Here is a 17,108-nt window from a genome sequence, read left to right as displayed (position 1 = left end):
GTTCTTCAACACCTTCAGCATCGTCTTGTGCCAGGCAGTGTCCAGCCTCCCTAGTTGTCTCACGTCTTCCTTTCTTCCCTTTCTTGTTGGCTGGGGTTGTGTCGGACTCACATCAGGCCTTCCATCCGGCTGGCAGCGTGTCTCCAAGCCTCTTGCTCTTTGGGTGGGTCCTTCTCCCTGGCTCACGGGTTGAGTGGCGGCTGCTTGTCTGCCGTCCCCATGTCTGGGTCAGCCCACGTGTCCAGTGTCTTGGGGCTGCACCCAGAGGCACCTCCAGATGCAGGCTGTTCATTTACGGGAGGCAGCACTGCTGGGGGGGCTTGTTGCTGACATTATCCCCTGGCAGGTGCAGAACACGGTGTCCGGCCCCTTCCACGGCCTCCATCAGCCAGACAGCCGACCCCTGCACAGAAACCTGCCCTCCTGCAGCAGCTCCCAGGTTCAGAGTGCTCTGGAAGGCAGGAGGCATGCTGGGTCCCTTCCTGTCCATCTCCAGAGGCACCGGCGCTTTGGTTTTGGTGCCATTGTGAACCCAGGCGCTTGAACTTGACCGTTTTTGGCTGTAAACCGCTGGTTTAGATCCTGCATCTGACTGTAAACCTGCATTTGATTGTAAACCGTGGACTGGTCCTTGTGCTGCTGTCCTTGGGGGTGTCCGCATCGTCCCACCTTTGGCCAGGGCAGCCTCTTCACCTTGGCCCCTTGGCTTTTTTGGCAAAAGCATGGTGTCTTGGATGGCTTCCTGCATCTGGTGTGGCTGAAGCTCCAGGCCCACCACGTGCGTTTCCTGCACGCACCTGCTTCCACGGATGGGAGAGGCCCTGGGGTTTTATCTGTGATGCTGTGCCACGTGGTCACCAGCCACAGCTCGCGTTAAGACCTGCCCAGATGCCGGACAGAGCGTCACTTCTCTTACCACTCGGTGGCCCCCTTTGTCCTCCCAGCATCTCTTTGGGGAACCAAGGAGGAAACAGAGCCGGGAGGGGAGACGGGGGCCTGGCCATCTGGTACTGAGTGGGGAGGTCAGATTCTGAGCCTGAGCCCAGACGGCCCAGACACGACCACCGTAATCATCTGACTTGTGTTGTTCTGGATTTTTTCCGGTTTTTTTCTTTTTTAAACAAATGATCCTGCAGAAATACACACAGAAGTGTGTTTAGCACACTTATTTTACTTTAAAACATTACTTTTCCGTTTTAGCACAGTGCGTGTTTTGTTTACCCCGGCTGTGCAGTGCACCGAGGTGGTCGAGTAAGGCAGGAGGCACCTGAGATCCGCTCTGGCTCCTTGAGGTCAGCACTTCAGCCAGTGGTGTCAGAAATGGTCAGTCTCGGGGCCAGGATCACGTGGTGTGTAAAGCTCCTCGAGTGACCACGTCCTGACGCAGCTGAGCCCTTGATGGCCGTTTTCCTGTGCTTTAGTCTCTGGCCACATGTGATTCCAGGAAGTGTCCCCTGAGCTGCATTTCGTATGCACTTAGGCGGCCCCGGGTCTTGGGTGAGATGCCCTCGGGAAGTGCAGCCTGTCAGACGGATGTGATGATCCCGACTTTTCCTTCTTGAGCCAGCAGCCCTTCTGACGCAGGGTGGCAGCTGAAGTGCGGGAAGGGAGGAGGGAAGTGGCTGTGGCCCTTTGTGTGAGGGTCTGGAGGCTGCTGTAACAAATGATCACAAACGGGGCTTACAGCAACAGAGATTTATCCTCTCCCAGTTCTGGAGCCAGAAGTCCAAAATCAAGGTGTCATCAGGGCCGTGCTCCCTCCGGGCTCTGGGGCAGGGTCCTTCCTGCCTCTTCAGCTCGCAGTGGCTCCGGGCATCCCTGGGCTTGAGGCCGCATCATCGCAGCCTTGGCCTCCATCATCATATGGCTTTTCTGTGTCTGTGTCTCTCCTCTTCTGTCATTGGGCTCAGGGCCGCCCTCATTCAGGATGATCTTATCTGCAGATCCTTAACTTAATTACATCTGCAGGGACCCTTCACAGGTTCTCAGGATTAATATCTTTTGGGGGGCCACCATCAACCACTATGGTTTGTCCTCTGACTCCCCAAAATGCACATCTGCCTTTTGTGAAAAATACATTCATGTCATTGCAACATCCTTCCGGGTGTCAACCTATTTACAGCATCAACTCTGAGTCCAAAACCTCGTGTAAACATCAGCAACTTAAAGATCCCAAATCTCATCTTCTCAATCATCTGAATCAGGTGTCGGTGAGACTCTGGGTGTAGTCCATCCTGGGGACAGTTCCTCTGCCCACAGACTTGTGAGACTCGGAAAACAAATGATCTGTATTCCAAAATGCAGCAGGGTCAGGCGTGGATAGACGCTCCCATTTGGAAGCAGGAATCCAGGGGTCAAGGGTCGCTGTCCCAAGCAAGTTTGAAATCCAGCGGGACAGTCCATTTGGTGTCTAGCTGGGCACGCTCCTCTGCGGCTCGCGGCTCTGCCTAAAGGGGGCCCCAGCCTTGGCCTCCGGGGGCTGGTCAGCGTGACCGGGGAGGAGACCAGTGTCCACACAGGTCACTGCTTTAATGAAAGGCGTGTCACTGGTCACTGTCAGGCCTCCCCTTGAAACTGAGCCACGCTGGTCAGAGGCCTGGCACGTGGCGGAGAGGGCAGACTGCCCACGGCGGGACGTGGCACGTGCCTGGTGTTCCACGCCTGGACGCACGTTCCACAGTCTCTCTCAGGTGACTTGTTAGATTGGACACATCCTAGTGAAGTTTTCAACGAATCGGGTGTGTAACACAGGGTCCGAAATCTCTGAGTGAGACGGTGGGGGCTTGGTGATGACGGAGGTCATGTGTAAAGGACTGCCAGTGTCGAGTGTCCCGAGGACCTTCACACTGTTCTCCCGCACCCGTGCGCCCGCGTGCACACCCGGGCAGGCGGGCCCTTCCAGCCCCTGGCCTGTGTCCTGAATTTCGGGGACCAAAGGCCACGCCCCCATTGAACCTGTGGTCTCTCTGTGTGAGGCAGTGATGTGGGTGTGCGGCTCGCGCAGTGCCGCCCGGGCACCCTCGTGGTGGTGGGTGCTGGATTGCTCCTCCCAGCCCGCTCTTTGGGCGCTGGGACACCGACCCTGGCCTGTCTCCCCAGAACATCCGGTCTCTGATGGGCGCAGAGAAGACCAAAGGCTTCTGCCAGCTGGTGGTGTCCTCCAACCTGCGGGACGGCATGTCCCACCTGATCCAGTCAGCCGGCCTGGGGGGCATGAAGCACAACACGGTGCTCATGGCCTGGCCTGCGTCCTGGAAGCAGGAGGACAACCCTTTCTCCTGGAAGAACTTTGTCGGTGAGCGACGTCTCCAGGCCTGTGTATGGGCTCCCACAGGCCTGTGGGGTCTCGGGGTCACTGGGCCCAAGAGCCTGCTTCTGGAGGCTGTTGGAGGCCCTGGCTGTGCTGTTTCACTTGAGAAGCGAATGGCCATTTGAAAGCCTTGAGACGCGCTCTCCCCTTCTCCCAGCCCTGCCCCCTGGTTTGGCGATGTACCCACTCGGCTGCCCTGCGCCCCTCAGGCCGGGCAGGGGACTTGCTGATGGAGCGAGGGCTGCCCTGGGCACCAGGCCTGGGTGGGGCTTTGCAGGAACCCTGTGGCCTCACCTGCTGCCACCTCCCATGTTGGCTGGTGCCTGGTGAGTCTGCAGGGCTGTGTGGTTCTGCTGAGGCCCCGGTGACCCACCCACTGCCTCTCCACAGACACCGTCCGTGACACCACGGCAGCACATCAGGCCCTCCTGGTGGCCAAAAACGTGGACCTGTTTCCACAAAACCAGGAGCGGTTCAGCGACGGGAACATCGACGTGTGGTGGATCGTGCACGACGGGGGCCTCCTCATGCTGCTGCCCTTCCTGCTGCGGCAGCATAAGGTGGGGGTGCCAGGGGCAGGGGTCACGGGTCAAGGATACCTATGGGGGCAGAGGTCACAGGGGTGTGTGGGGGTCACATGGGGGCAGGGGTCACATGGGGGTCTGGGATCATACTGGGGCAGGGGTCACGAGGGGATGGGCCACACAGGGGTGGGGTGGGGCACACAGGGCAGGGGTCACGTTGCGGGTCAGGGATCCTATGGGGTCAGGGGTCATGAAGGGATGGGTCACACGGGTGGGGGGGGTCACATGGGGGCAGGGGTCACGTGAAGGAGGGGTCATACGAGGGGTAGGGGGTACTGGGGGGAGTCTGTGTCATGGGTGGCCGCGGGGGGATGGTGGGGTTGGGAACGACGGGTGCTGGGCGGGCAGGGGCTCACCGGGCCTCACCCCCGCCGCAGGTGTGGAGGAAGTGCCGGATGCGCATCTTTACGGTGGCCCAGGTGGACGACAACAGCATCCAGATGAAGAAGGACCTGCAGGTGTTCCTGTACCACCTCAGGATCAGTGCGGAGGTGGAGGTGGTGGAGATGGTGAGGGCATGTGGGCGTGGGCGGTCACTGCTGGCTGTCGTGTTTTAACGAAGTTGGGCGCCGGGAGGCGGTGTCGGGCTCCCGCCGGCCCCGTGTTCACACGGCAGTAACAGTGGTCGTCACAGTGGAGGGCGCTGCACCCCAGACTGTTAGCGTCTGCGGCGTCCCTGGTGTCCCCCTGCCCTGGATCCCATCCAGGACCCCACACTCCCTTTGGCCGCCGTGTCCCCTCAGGCCCCTCTGGGCTGTGACGGTTCCTCAGACTTCCTTCTTGTTTTTGTGACCTTGACAGTTTTCAGGAGGTAGAATATTCTATAGAACCTCCCTCGGTGTAGGTGTGTCTGATGTCTTTCTCGTGAACGGATTTACGGGTTCGTGGGAGGAAGACCACAGAGTGATGTGCCGTCCTCCGTGTGTCCTGTAAGGGGGGACGCGATGTTCAGCCCACACAGGTGACGTGAACCTGTGGTCCAGGTGTGTCCTCCAGGCACCTGTGCTGTGAAGTCACAGCGTTTCCGTGTCCACACTCCATCCTTGGGAAACGTGTCCCCAAGGCCAGCCACCCTCGGCGCAGTGGGGGATTAGGCTCTACTTCCTGCAGGGGAGCATTTCGTTCATGTTGGGGTGTCTCCTGGGTGCGATTTCTCTCCTCTGGTCAAGAGTGTGAAGTGGACTTGTGCGCGCTGCTTCCCACGTTCGCTCACACACCGGCACCACGCTGTTTATCTTACTGTTCACGTCATTCTAACCTCAACTGCTGGCAGGTCACCAGTCAGCTCCCACGTCCCTTCAGCGTCCACCATCCTCCCTGTCACCATCCATCGGCCTGCCTCGTCTGTGTTCAGGACCCTCACGCAATTTTAAATACTCTGAGGTTAAGATGGCGGATGGTCTTCCGTGCGTTTGAGGAGGCCTCTCGGACAGCAGAGCCACAGCGTGAGACGTGGCCTCGGTGTCACGGTTGTGCAGTAACTAGTTACTGTGTTTCGGAGCCGCTGATCTTATTCAGCTTTTGTAGTAGGCAGCGGGTGTGATTTATTTAACAATAACATTAAAATCCACAGCCTTGCCTGCTTCAGTCATGATTGCAAATCAGGTTTAAGTAGAAAGGTCTGTGGCGTTAGAGACCTAATTGCATTTGCTTTGTGACGTGAGAGCAGGCCTCTGTCCCTGCCTTGTACAGACCCTGCTTGCCCTCGTGCTGGAGTGGCTAGTTCCTCCCCAATGGGAACCCGAGCAGACCTCGGCCAGAATCGGGTCAGTTAGGTCCCTCCTTCCCCTCCTGCTGCTCCTGCGGTGTTCGCCAGGCTGGACCCCCATCCAGGGCCCACCAGGATGGAGACGGTCGAGGACGCCACTCTCATGTGGGGTCCTGTGAATCAGGGAGCCCTCTTCACGGAGAGTGAGGGCATCACCTGTGGCCCGCGAGGCCTGGGGTGTCTGGGGCACCATCCCCAGGACCCGGGGTAGGGGGTCGGCATGTGTGAGAATGAAGGATGAGGGGAAGCCAGGGTCAGAGGCTGAAATCTCGCAGTAAGAAATCAGGGTCACTGTGAAGGGAGATGGTGCTCCCGGCAACAAGTCTCAGAAGGACCAGTGTCGGGAGCGTGAACCGCCAAGTGTTGCCACAGAAGGGTTTGGGGTGTTTGTTGGAACTTCTTTAAAGTGAATAAATTGTGTCAAGAGCCTCAGGGAAGTAAAAGTAAGTGGATGTTTGGTTAATGCCCAGAGCCAGTTCCCTGTGGACGCCCAGGGGCCAGCGTGTCCCCACAGAGTCAGCAGTAGGTGCAGCGTCCATAGCCATCTCACTTTTGGAAGTCGATGTTGGAGTCTTAAGTATTAGAAATAGGGATGCTTTTATTTCTGCCTATGATTTCAGTATCTGGAAAACCCAAGAAAATAAAAATTTAATCAGTAAGAAGTTAGTAAAGTGGCCTGATACAGAAAAAACACATAAAAGTGAATTTTCCCACACAGCAACCTGTTGGGAAGTTTAAGGGAGTGGGACCAGCTCGTAGGAGCCGTGAACAAGGGCCCCTGGCCCTGCCGGATGGGCGCCTAGAACCCCACGGAGGGCACATGGCGGCTCACCACTCAGGGCCCTGGGGGTGCTGAGGACTGGTGCATGCTGCGCTCACAGACCCCACCCCGGACAGGCAGGGTACCCAGCGTCACCCACTGAGGGACGGGCCAGTGGTCAGGAGAGGGTCTGAGCTCTGTGGTCAGTGAGCAAGTTACAGACTTGTCCTGTGCAGGCGGCCAGCTCTCCTCGGGGCACAGAAAGTGACTCCTGTTACTTGAGAGCGTGTCCCTCATGCCCGGTCTGTGTGCTTGGGGCCACAGCTGGGCAGCCTGGGACCAGAGCCCCCGACACAGTGTGCCCTGGGTTAGCTCACAAGGGTGGCGCTTTCCTCCTCATAGGCCGGCCCGTGTGTCAGTGAACGGGGGTTCAGGGGGGAGCGTGTTCAGTTGTGACGGCTGGTGCCACTCGCCCGCACACACGCTTACATGCTCACACTCACAGGGGCCCCTGGGGACGGGAGCTCCAAGACGGCAGAGGGCAGGACCGAGAGGCAAGGAGCTGGGCACCTAGGACACACGCGCTCGTGTTGTGTCTCGCCTCATTTGAACACGGAGTGAGACGGGTGGAGTTTGTGAAAATGCATCACGTTTTGCACACGTGTTTACTTCTGTGCTTTGGAACTTTCTAGGTTGAAAACGACATCTCAGCGTTCACGTACGAGAAGACGCTGATGATGGAGCAGAGGTCCCAGATGCTGAAGCAGATGCAGCTGTCGAAGACGGAGCGGGAGAGGGAGGTGCGTGCGTGGGGGTCCCTGATGCGGTGCAGGCAGTCGGTCACAGGTGGTGGTGCAGGGACCGCGTGATAAGGACGACCTGTTTGCGTCACACTGGCCTGGGCTCCTCCAGACCCCGCGTGGCTGTCAGGGCCGGTCTTTGTGGTCACTTGGAGCCAGGCATCTGCACCTCTGGTTTTGTGAACAGCTGGGTGGCGTGCCTTCCGCTTCCACTTCTCTCCTCCACACGGTTCGAGGTCGCGCCCTCACCAGCCACTGTGGGCCACACTCAGTCCCTCGTTCATCATCTCCTGCTGGGACCACCACGGCGGCCCAGCTGGCCACCCTCCTCTTGTCCCTGCCGTCCTCAAAGCAGCAGCCACAGCGAGTCCCTAAGAGCCACTTCCAGACCCCTCCCCAGGCTCCACAAGGCCCTGCAGCCCCGCACAGTCTGACCCTGTCACTGTCTGAGCGACCTCCACTCTGGCCACACGGCCCCTGCCCTGAGCCCCCTCATCCCACAGGCCTCCCCCACTGTCCTCTGGCCATCAGTCAGTGCTTTCTTTGCACGCAGGCTTCCTGGGTGCCTTGTGCAACCCTGTATCTCCCGCCCTCTGCATCCTACCCCTCCCCAAACCCCCGTCGACACTCGTTGCCCCACCCCAAGAATGTGGGTTCCCTGTAAGCCCCTGTGCTGTTGATGCATGAGGGGATGGATGCATGAATGAATGAATGAATGAATGGGTGAGTCACTGAGGGGATGGATACATGAATGAATGGGTAAGTCAGTGAGTGAGGGGATGGATGCATGAATGAATGAATGGGTGAGTCAGTGAGTGAGGGAATGGATACATGAAGAAATGAATGGGTGAGCCAGTGAGGAGATGGATACATGAATGAATGAATGGGTGAGCCACTGAGTCAGGGGATGGATAGTGAATGAAGGAATGAATCGGTGAGTCAGTGAGGGATGGGTGGATGAGGAGATGGACAGGGGAACGGATGCGTGAATGGTGGATGAGTGGATGAACAAATGAGTGAGGAAGGGTGGGTGAGAGGAGGGATGGACGGGTGGAGTGGGGGCGGAGGCAGTGTGTGTGGAGCTGCATCAAGTGTGGAGACTTGCAGGCACGAACGTCGCCTCCCATCAACGTGGGGTCCTGGGTCCTTTCTCACGGTTTCCCTGCGGGTGCAGGGCCCCCAGGTCTGCTGGTCGTGCAGCCCCTGGGCTCTGTGGCTGAAGCCGTGCAGAGCGGCTTCTCTCACTGTACTCGTCTCCTCCCCAGGGGAGGTTGGGGACTGCCGGTCTGCTGAGTGCTGTTGCTGCCCCCACTGTCCCCCCAGGCTCAGCTCATCCATGACAGGAACACCGCCTCCCATTCTGCGGTGGCCAGCAGGACCCGAGCCCCATCCACGCCGGACAGGGTGCAGATGACCTGGACGAAGGAGAAGCTGATCGCTGAGAAGTCCAAGAACAGAGAGTCCAGTGTGTCCGGGTTCAAAGATCTCTTCACCCTGAAGCCGTGAGTGTCACCCACGGCTGCAGGTGGCCGTCCTGCTGCACTGACCCAGCAGTGGACGGGGGCTCCCTTTGCTGCCCATTGAAGAACTGCAGGCCCACACCTGTGGACCAGCAGGCCTGTGAGAGAATGGAGCCAGCCCGACGGCCGGTCTCCTTCAGGGCTGGTGAGCCGGGCCCCAGGCGGCGAGTTGCTCGTGAGCCAGCTTGTCTGGGTCCTTGGTGGGTCTCGCAGCTGCTGGAAGTCAGGGCTTCTGGGTAGACTCACAGCTCCCAGCCTTGACCCCCAACCGTGTAGGCTGCCCGTCAGGGCCAGGGCCTGTGTCCTGCCTTGGCTCCGCCTGTGGTGTTGAGCTGAGCACCCCCCGGGCTGGCAGAGGTGCCCACGGGGGAGGCGGTGTGGCTGGGTCCTGGGTTGAGTCACAGTCACACAGCCCCTCGGGCCCCGGATGGGAGAGCCAGAGCTCCCTGAGGGCTTCAGTGGCGGAGCTAAACCTAAAGCCCCGAAGGACCGGGGGGCTTCCTGGGGCCCCAAGCAGTAAGACCCCTGGTGGAGAATGGCCGGATTAGCCAGAAAAGGGCAGCCTGGGTATGCCCAGCGTTGTTCACAGGTGTGCGTCGCGGGCGCTTCTGCAGTAATCTTTCTGTTCTTCTCTCCCTTGTAGAGAATGGGGAAACCTGTAAGTTCGCTCGCTCTGTTTAGGATGCCTCTCAGGCTTGGTCGCCCCGCACGCCCGGCACTGCAGCCCTGTGAACCCGCGTGTGCATGGCCGCGTGTGTGCACGTGTCCCCATGTGTGCATGCATGGCCCCGTGTGTGTGCCCCTGTCTGTGTGCGCGTGTGTCCGTGTGCAGGCGGAGCTTGCCCGCCCCCGCCGTGGCTTTCAGTTGTTTAATCCTCGCTCCTCCGTTCAGAGCAACTCACGGCACATTCCCGAATCTTGTTCTCTAAATAACGCGGAACACCTGGGGTCTGGGGGAGGTTGGTCCTGAGCCGGCTCAGAGTGGAGAGGAAGCATGTGCTTTGGTAGCTGTCGGTTAATGCGTCCACGTCCCTCGAGGTCGAGGCGCGGATGCAGAACCGCAGCATTTCCCCGTCTCCCCGACGCCAGATGCTGTCTCACCTGGAGGAGGCTGCATCCTTCAGTCCCCTTGTGGGAAGGGACGTGGATGAATCCTGTGCATGGTCAGGCCCTCGGGGCTTAGTTCCATGGCCAGGGGTCCAGGGCCGGGCGGGAGGTGTCCCAGGGATCCCGAGGCTGTGTCGTCTGTCTGTCTCTCGCCCTCCCCGATCCTCCCGCAGAACTTTCTGGGTGTTTCCCCTGCGGCAGCAGCAGCCAGGACAGCGCTCACAGCCGAGCAGGAGATGAAGTGGTTTAGCCCCAAACCTGAGTTAATCGCACACTAAGGGAAGCGGGAAAGGTTGGCCACTGAGGGGCAGGCCATGTAGACACGTCGGGAAGCTGCCAGGAGGGAGGGGGTACATGGGACTCAGTGCCTCCTGCTCTGTTTATCCGTAATTTAAAAGTGTTCCAGAAAAAATCTATTAATTAAAAAACAAGCACGTACACACAGGAATAGGGTTTCTCCCCTAAACACCGTTGAGCTGGAGGCCCGCTGAGGTCCCGTCACCACATGCCACGTGGCTGACGGTCAGGGGCCCCCGCGTGGGTCTGCCACACTCAAGCAGGGTCGGGTCTGGACCCCAGCAGGCCTGGAGAGTCAGGAGAACGTGAACTAGGAAGAGACTGTTTTACGGGCATGAACTAAGTGTGCAGACCTGGAGTCGTGCGTTGGGGACGGGACCTCACTCCCATCTAACTCCTCTTCGTGGGTTAGAGTGGGAGAACCTTCTGGAAGGTGCGGAGGTCAGCCCCTTGGTGACACGTGTGACTTACCGTGGGGTCCCCAGAGTGGGTGCACTTCGGGGTGTCGCTGGCCCTCTAGGGTGTGTTGTGTATCTTCTCCGAGTCTCTGTTTTGTCAGCCCTCCTCGAGTGTCACCACCAGGAACTGAGTGACAGAATTCCCACTTTGCCTGCCCGCTCACTGTGGGCACGTGGCTCACTGGCCCCCTCCTTAGCTCCCGGTGGCCCACTACCCCCGGACCCTAATTCCTAGCCTCAGGGATCTCTGTTTCGAAGGCTCTTCTCCACCAGATTCAACATATTTATCATACATTTCCTTGCTTTGCGGATTCATGGCCGGCTGTTGAGGAACAAATTCAGGTTTCTGTTAGCTTCCTGGAAACACGAGGCCACGCTTGGCCCCCGTCTGTGCCTCTCTGACCTCCACGGGGCACGTCGCCCTGGAGCCAGGCCCTTCAAGATCCAGACCTTGGATTTAAGATGATACGTGTTTTCAGACTCTTAACCCATGAGATGGTTTAACATCACACACATGCATTTCTGGAATTGCTGTTGTCCCCAGACACACTGGTAATTGTGGTCTGTCCAGGCAACTAATTCATGGTTCTTGTGATGAAAGATCTGATTGTGTTGTGGCCGGAGGCCTGACCTGTAATTTATCAGATGAAATTGGAGAGGGAAAATAAGGGATTCCTCTTCCCTGTCTTGCTTCTGTGACTGGTGGTTATAATTGGATTTATTTGGCTTAAGGGTTGAGTTGATCAAAGGCTGTGGCCGGTCATCCGTCCTGCAGGCCTTTCCCTGACCCCTTGTGTGGCAGCCTCTGTCTGTCTGTCCATGTGCCCGTCCTTCTCGTGTCCAGAGCCTAGGTGACCTCCTCTCAGAGAGGCTGCAGCTGAGACTGCTGGGCTGCACTGCCTGTGGCTGGCCAGGGTTCCGTAGTGTGTGACCTGGGAAGTGGCGCTTGTGCAGAGTATTCTGACACAGACGGAGGTGCAGGTGCTCTGAGGCGGGCAGTTCTCCTAGGCCAGTGTCCCCCCATGTACTTCCTAGAACACAGTTCACTTGAGAGGGGACCCACAGCCACCTGGCTAGGGACGCTTGGGATAAACATGGAGGACAGGAGACCTGGGGGTGCCCAGGCATGCCGGGGGGCCCAGGTCTGCAGCATCCCCAATCTGACTTGGTGGGGACCCTTCCTTGGGGGTCGCTGCTGGCCTGGGCTGCCTGGGACACTTGGAGAAGGGTCCGTGCGCACAGTGGACGCTCTGCCTGCCTTGTGGAATGTGGAGAACTGGGTAGTTAGTGAGCACACAAGACACAGGGTCTGGGTCACCGAGTGTTGGAAGCTCTGGTCCTTCAGCCATCGCACAAGAGCAGCAGTGTCCAGGTGGGCGGAGGGCTGGGGTGGACCTCATAGTGGCTGCGCAAGCTCTTGCGCCGCGAGCCGCGTTCCTGGCCACAGTCTCTGGCTTGATTACAGGACCTCAGACGGCAGTGGCCGTGGAGCTGGGTGGAGGGGCCTGGGCCTTTTCTTCCTCATGTCTCTGAGATGCCCTTGGACCCCAGCCCGGGTCAGGGTGAGTGAGAAGCTGCCGTGCGCGCTCAGCAGGCCCGTCGCAAAGCAGCATTTAGAGCAGGTTCGGCTACGAGGCCCGGGATTTTAACGGGAAACATTTCAGGGCCTACCACTGCGCGAGCGCTTTTCTGTGCCCGGACGGCGAGCTCTGCCGGGGAAGCATCCCGTTGCCGCCTGTGTGTAGAGCCGCGTGTAGACGTAGAAGCTTGGTGGCTGTAGCGATGCTCAGTCTAGGACGTGTGGAGGCAAAGCCCTCTTGTTGCTGGACAAACCACTCCCCCGGCCTGTCGCCAGGGTTCTCACGTGGAGTCACCTCCCTGTGGGCTCTCCGGGTGTGACTCCATGTGAGTCCTGGTTGTTTTCACCTGGCCCTGTGTGATGAGGGTGAAGTGGGCGGGGCGGGCTCACACGGCCCGGCCCAGAGGCTCGGGCTGGTGGCGCCCAGTGACCGGGTCTCCCACAGGAACCAGGGCAACGTCAGGAGGATGCACACGGCCGTGAAGCTCAACGGCGTCCTGCTCACCAAGTCCCAGGACGCCCAGCTGGTGCTGCTCAACATGCCAGGGCCCCCCAAAAGCCAGCAGGGGGACGAGAACTGTATCCTTTCTGGGCGCTGCCCGCTGGGGCAGGTGACAGGCAGGGCCGTCCGTGTTTCCTGTAACGGGATGGCGGCCGGCTCTCCTCTGGTTCAGGTGGGGCCCCTGGAGCCCCCGGGGAGCACTGGGCCCTGAGGCCGACCTGACGTCCGTGCGGGCAAGGAACCCTGCCTGGGGTCGCCTAGACCAGAGCCTCGGCACCCTGGGCTGCCCATGGGGGCTGTGGGCAGTTGGGCGGCCAGGCAGAGGGGCAGACCCCTGCCCTGCCTGTCCCCACGTGGCCGGTAGTGGTGGATCTGGGAGTGGGCAGGGGGTAGGGGTGGGGGCTCTCCATCTCAGCCGTTGAGGAAAGGAGCTGCATTTGAGCCACTGGGGGTCCAGGAGAGCTAGTCCTGGGGAATCGCAGGGGACAGTCCCCAGTTGACTTTGGGGTGTCGGTGCCAGGGCTGAAGGAGGCGGTGTAGACGACACAACACGAGCAGAGGGTAAATGCACTTGGTGTTCCCGATGGCCAAGCCCTCAGCGCAGCACACAAGGACGCCCCAGGAATTGAGACGATGAGTGAGGTGGACACAAGCGTGGAGACTGAACCCTAAACATCTAGAGGAGAAGGCCGGTCACCACATCACTGACCCTCGACCCTGTCTTTGTGGCGTGGCCCCCGGGCACCAGCCCCCGGGTGCTGGGCTCTGAGCTCCCGCCAGCCGGCTCCCGTCCTGGGTGATTTCCTGCGGCCTCAGGCGCTGTGTGTGTTTACTCTGTCGGGGAAGAGGGAGAATCCCCCCTCCACCCTTTCCCTCAGGGTTCTTATGGCTGGCCAAATAATTAAAAGACAGGTTAGCAGGAGGAAATAATACCAAGTTTAACAACATGTATACATGGGAGAAACCAGGGAAACTGAGTTTCTCAACACAATAGCAGAGAGTCTCGTCTTAAATACCATCTTCAGTCGAAGACAAAGGAGGATGTTGGGGGTGGGGGGAGTCAGTTACAGGAGATTACCACTAAAGCACAGTAAACAAAGAGTAAGGTTATTATGCAGATTTAAGGCCTCACCTTCCACATTGATAAGTTTCTAGAAATGAGGTCATCCTCCCTCTTTCCAGTACAGAGAGGGAGATACCTTTACAAATGGAGATTTCCCTTATAAATGTAAGTGTTTGTCTGGCAACTCCTCGCAGGGCCACCTAGAGAATGGCCGGGAAGAGAGAGAATTTTTGATAAGAGGGGCCCGTCAGTGCCTTTCCTATTGTAACATCTATTTTACATTATATTACAGCCATCAGATAGTAACTCCTTCCTGGAACAGGTCTTCTATGTTAAATTCTTTAGGCAGTTAGTGGGGGAGGTCAAATGTCTGTCAGAGAAAACAAGGTAAAGAGATATATTTCAGGGTAGCCAATTTTGATTTCCCACAACTCCATCCCTAGGACGGGGCAGAGCTGGGGCACCTCTGCCAGAGGGTCTGCTCCAAGCCTTTCTCTGCTTGTCTCTTGGCTGCCCCTTGTCCCCACGTGGGCCCTCCTGGTCGGTCATGGTGGGAGGCTGGCAGGCATGACCTTGGAGGTCACAGGTCAGCCCCTAAACATGTGTCCCCTGTGATGGGGGGACAGGTCCCTGGGCTACCTGGGGGTGTGCCGCCTGGGGCCATCGTGGGCTCGGCCCCCGCCCTCCCCTCAGGGCAGTAGGAGGCAGGTTGCCCCGAGGAGGTGAGCAGCCTGGCTTGCAGGTTTTCAGCCTCAAGCTGGCCGCACGCTTTAGGAATCGGCACTTTGTTGGTGACCGGGATTCCTGGCCTGTCCAGGCATCTCAGTGGATGGTGGACACGTCCATCCAGGGCATCCCTCCTGCCACGTCTGTGTGCAGAGCCCCTGGGGGAGGGCAGGGTCTCCTCTCGGGTCTCGGTCGGGGCTGACCTGAGCCTGGCTGAGGGCTTGTGTGGGGCGGGGCCTCTGGGTCTCCTCCCCTCCCTCCAGAACCTGGGGCCTGGCTTCCCTGACTCGGCCTTCCTCCTCCTTCTCAATTCGAGTCCTGACTGGACACAGGGTCTGAGTAAATAGAGTCGCTCCCCTCATGCTTCTGGTTACACGCCCGGTGGATCAGCTGTGTCCTTAACTTAGTCCCCCAGATATGGAGTTCCTTGAGGTCCTGACCGAGGGGCTCAACAGGGTCCTCCTGGTCAGGGGCAGCGGCCGGGAGGTGATCACCATCTACTCCTAACGCTCGGCTTCCCCGGGCACGTGCTGGGCTGGCATGGGGATGGTGCGTGGCACACACTGACCCGTGGCCTGGCCTGCTGGTGTGGCTTCCTGCAGAAGTGTCTAGAATACCACAGGGGGCTGTCCTGTGCAGGCCGAGAGCCAGCGCGTGACTGAGAAGGGGAGACACGGGCGCCCTTGGTGCCCCGTGTGCTCCTGAGGGAGGCTCGAGTGACCTGGGCAGAGTGAGCCGAGCAGCGCCAGCCCTGTGCTCGGCCTTTGGATTCTGGAATTACTGTTCTGTGGCTGGACCTGCTGGCTTGGTGGCGGTTACATTTTAGTTCTTCCCCGTCCAGGATGTTCACCAGAAAACACTCTGTGTCTGCAGCCGGGTCACCGGCCACGTCCCCTCATGAGCACTAACGGCCAGCCCGGCAGGCCCTGGAGCCGTTGGCACCTCGCACAGGTGAGCGTGCTGAGAGCCAGGGTGCCACACACAGAAACGGTCAATGCCGAGAATTCTCCACGCCGCAGGCGTCAGCAGAAGAGCCCCTCAGAGCTGTGAGCACGCCACGCAGTTCAGCGTCTGATGTACAACCCAGTTCCATGCTCCACGCTCGGAGAGGGAAGGGGCTCTAGTGTGGAGCTCCAACAGCGTCAGCGGCCCCCGGCACTGACCCGTCCGGCTAAAGCCTGTGTGTCGCCTCCTGCCAGCACGGAGGGGATGGTGACAGTCGGGTTCAGGGCACTGACAGACACCTGCGATGACCCGTAGGCTTTTTGCACTTGACCTTCTGGTCTCCACTTTCTGTGTCGTGATCACGTTCCATGTAGATCGTGCAGTAAGTTGTGCCTCACCCTCTGTGTGGCTTATTTATTTATTCAAACACCTGGGCATCCAAGTGATAATCAAGTTGTCCATAAAGAGAGGACGGCCCCAAACGCCAGGCCCTCCGCTTTCTCTGGCTTTCATGGACTCCAAGGAAACCAGCCCGGTCCCTAGATTTCAATTCAGGGCAAAGGCTAAGCATGTGCTTCCAGATGTTTCTGAGGAGCAGTTGGGCAACACAGAGTGACCACTGGCCGGAGCATGTGCCAAACAGCCGCAGCCGGGTGGGGCGGGGGATTGGTCCTCGTGGCCATCTCATCCAGCACTGACCTAGCAGCAGAACCCGCCCCCTCGCACTCGGTCCCCCTCCCGCATCCGGGGAGGGCCGCCAGTCTGGGTCCCCTAGCCGAGAGGAGAGCAGTGTCTGCACTGACTGGAATGTCGGTCAGCGGCTGGAAAGCAGGGCCCACTCCTGTCCTGACCCTTGTCACACGAAGCAGAGCTGGCTGCATGGACGGAGGTGGGAATGTGGTGTCTGTGCCCTCGCCTGCCCTCCCGAGGTGTCCGTGTCAGCACCGCGCGTCCTTCCCACGCTGTGAACTGTGACCCTGACTGCAGCAGTTTAAAGCTGATGCCATGTGCTTCTTTTTTAGTTTCTGTCTTTGTATGATTTTGTTAGTAGAAGAATAAAATTGTATAACATCGGAGTATGTTGAAGAATCTCCTGTGTCTCATTCGGCATAAAAAATAAACAATTGGAGAAAATGCATCCATCCCTCCCTTGTCTTCGAGAAGTTTATTTTAGATCTGATCAGCCAAAGAAAACTCAGATGGCTGAAGAATTATCATGAGAATTGGCCAAGAGAATTTTAAAAACGTTAATCAACAGGGAGCTGTCCTATGCCCCCTGTGTTTAGATGTGCAGTGCAATAAGGTAATACTGCTGGTTGTTGAATGACTCCATCTGTAATTTCTATAAGGGTGGGATCAGCAAAGAAAATCTGTCTTTAGAAGGGATCCCTTACTCGAGCATACTCACAGATGGCAGTTCACACCTGCTAGGATGCGGGTGTAGCCAGAGGAATGGGGAGGAATGGGTGCTGGGGGACGTGGAGCCCTCCCACGGCACAGGTGGTGGGGGCAGGGTGCAGAAAGGCCCAGCTGTGTGGGAACTGGTGCGGTTCCTACAATTGCCAAACACAGCGTTACCCTGTGACCCAGCAGTTCCGCTCCTAGATTGATCAGCAGGAGGAGTATCTGTCCACAGAAACCTGTTCGTGCACGTTCGTAGCGGCATTCGTCACAACAGCCAAGACTTGG

At 58.6% G+C, this 17,108-nt stretch overlaps 1 protein-coding gene across 2 annotated transcripts in view; it reads left to right on the top strand.

Moving 5' to 3' along the window:
• SLC12A7 (solute carrier family 12 member 7) overlaps window positions 1-16,557 on the top strand; it is a 59,906-nt gene extending 43,349 nt beyond the window's left edge. For both annotated transcript variants that reach the window (XM_087443089.1, XM_087443088.1), the window contains 7 exons: window positions 3,100-3,295; window positions 3,701-3,870; window positions 4,272-4,403; window positions 7,115-7,222; window positions 8,546-8,724; window positions 12,629-12,762; window positions 14,890-16,557. In XM_087443089.1, coding sequence (XP_087299215.1) covers window positions 3,100-3,295; window positions 3,701-3,870; window positions 4,272-4,403; window positions 7,115-7,222; window positions 8,546-8,724; window positions 12,629-12,762; window positions 14,890-14,981 — 1,011 coding nt within the window. In that variant the 3' untranslated portion in view covers window positions 14,982-16,557. The remainder of the gene's footprint in view (window positions 1-3,099; window positions 3,296-3,700; window positions 3,871-4,271; window positions 4,404-7,114; window positions 7,223-8,545; window positions 8,725-12,628; window positions 12,763-14,889) is intronic.
• The last annotated feature ends 551 nt before the right edge of the window (window positions 16,558-17,108 follow it).

This window comes from Ceratotherium simum, chromosome 18, assembly GCF_057802395.1.
Source record: "Ceratotherium simum simum isolate JZ-2026a chromosome 18, ASM5780239v1, whole genome shotgun sequence".
Classification (NCBI taxonomy): domain Eukaryota; kingdom Metazoa; phylum Chordata; class Mammalia; order Perissodactyla; family Rhinocerotidae; genus Ceratotherium; species Ceratotherium simum.
This window is presented reverse-complemented; position numbering and strand designations above follow the sequence as displayed.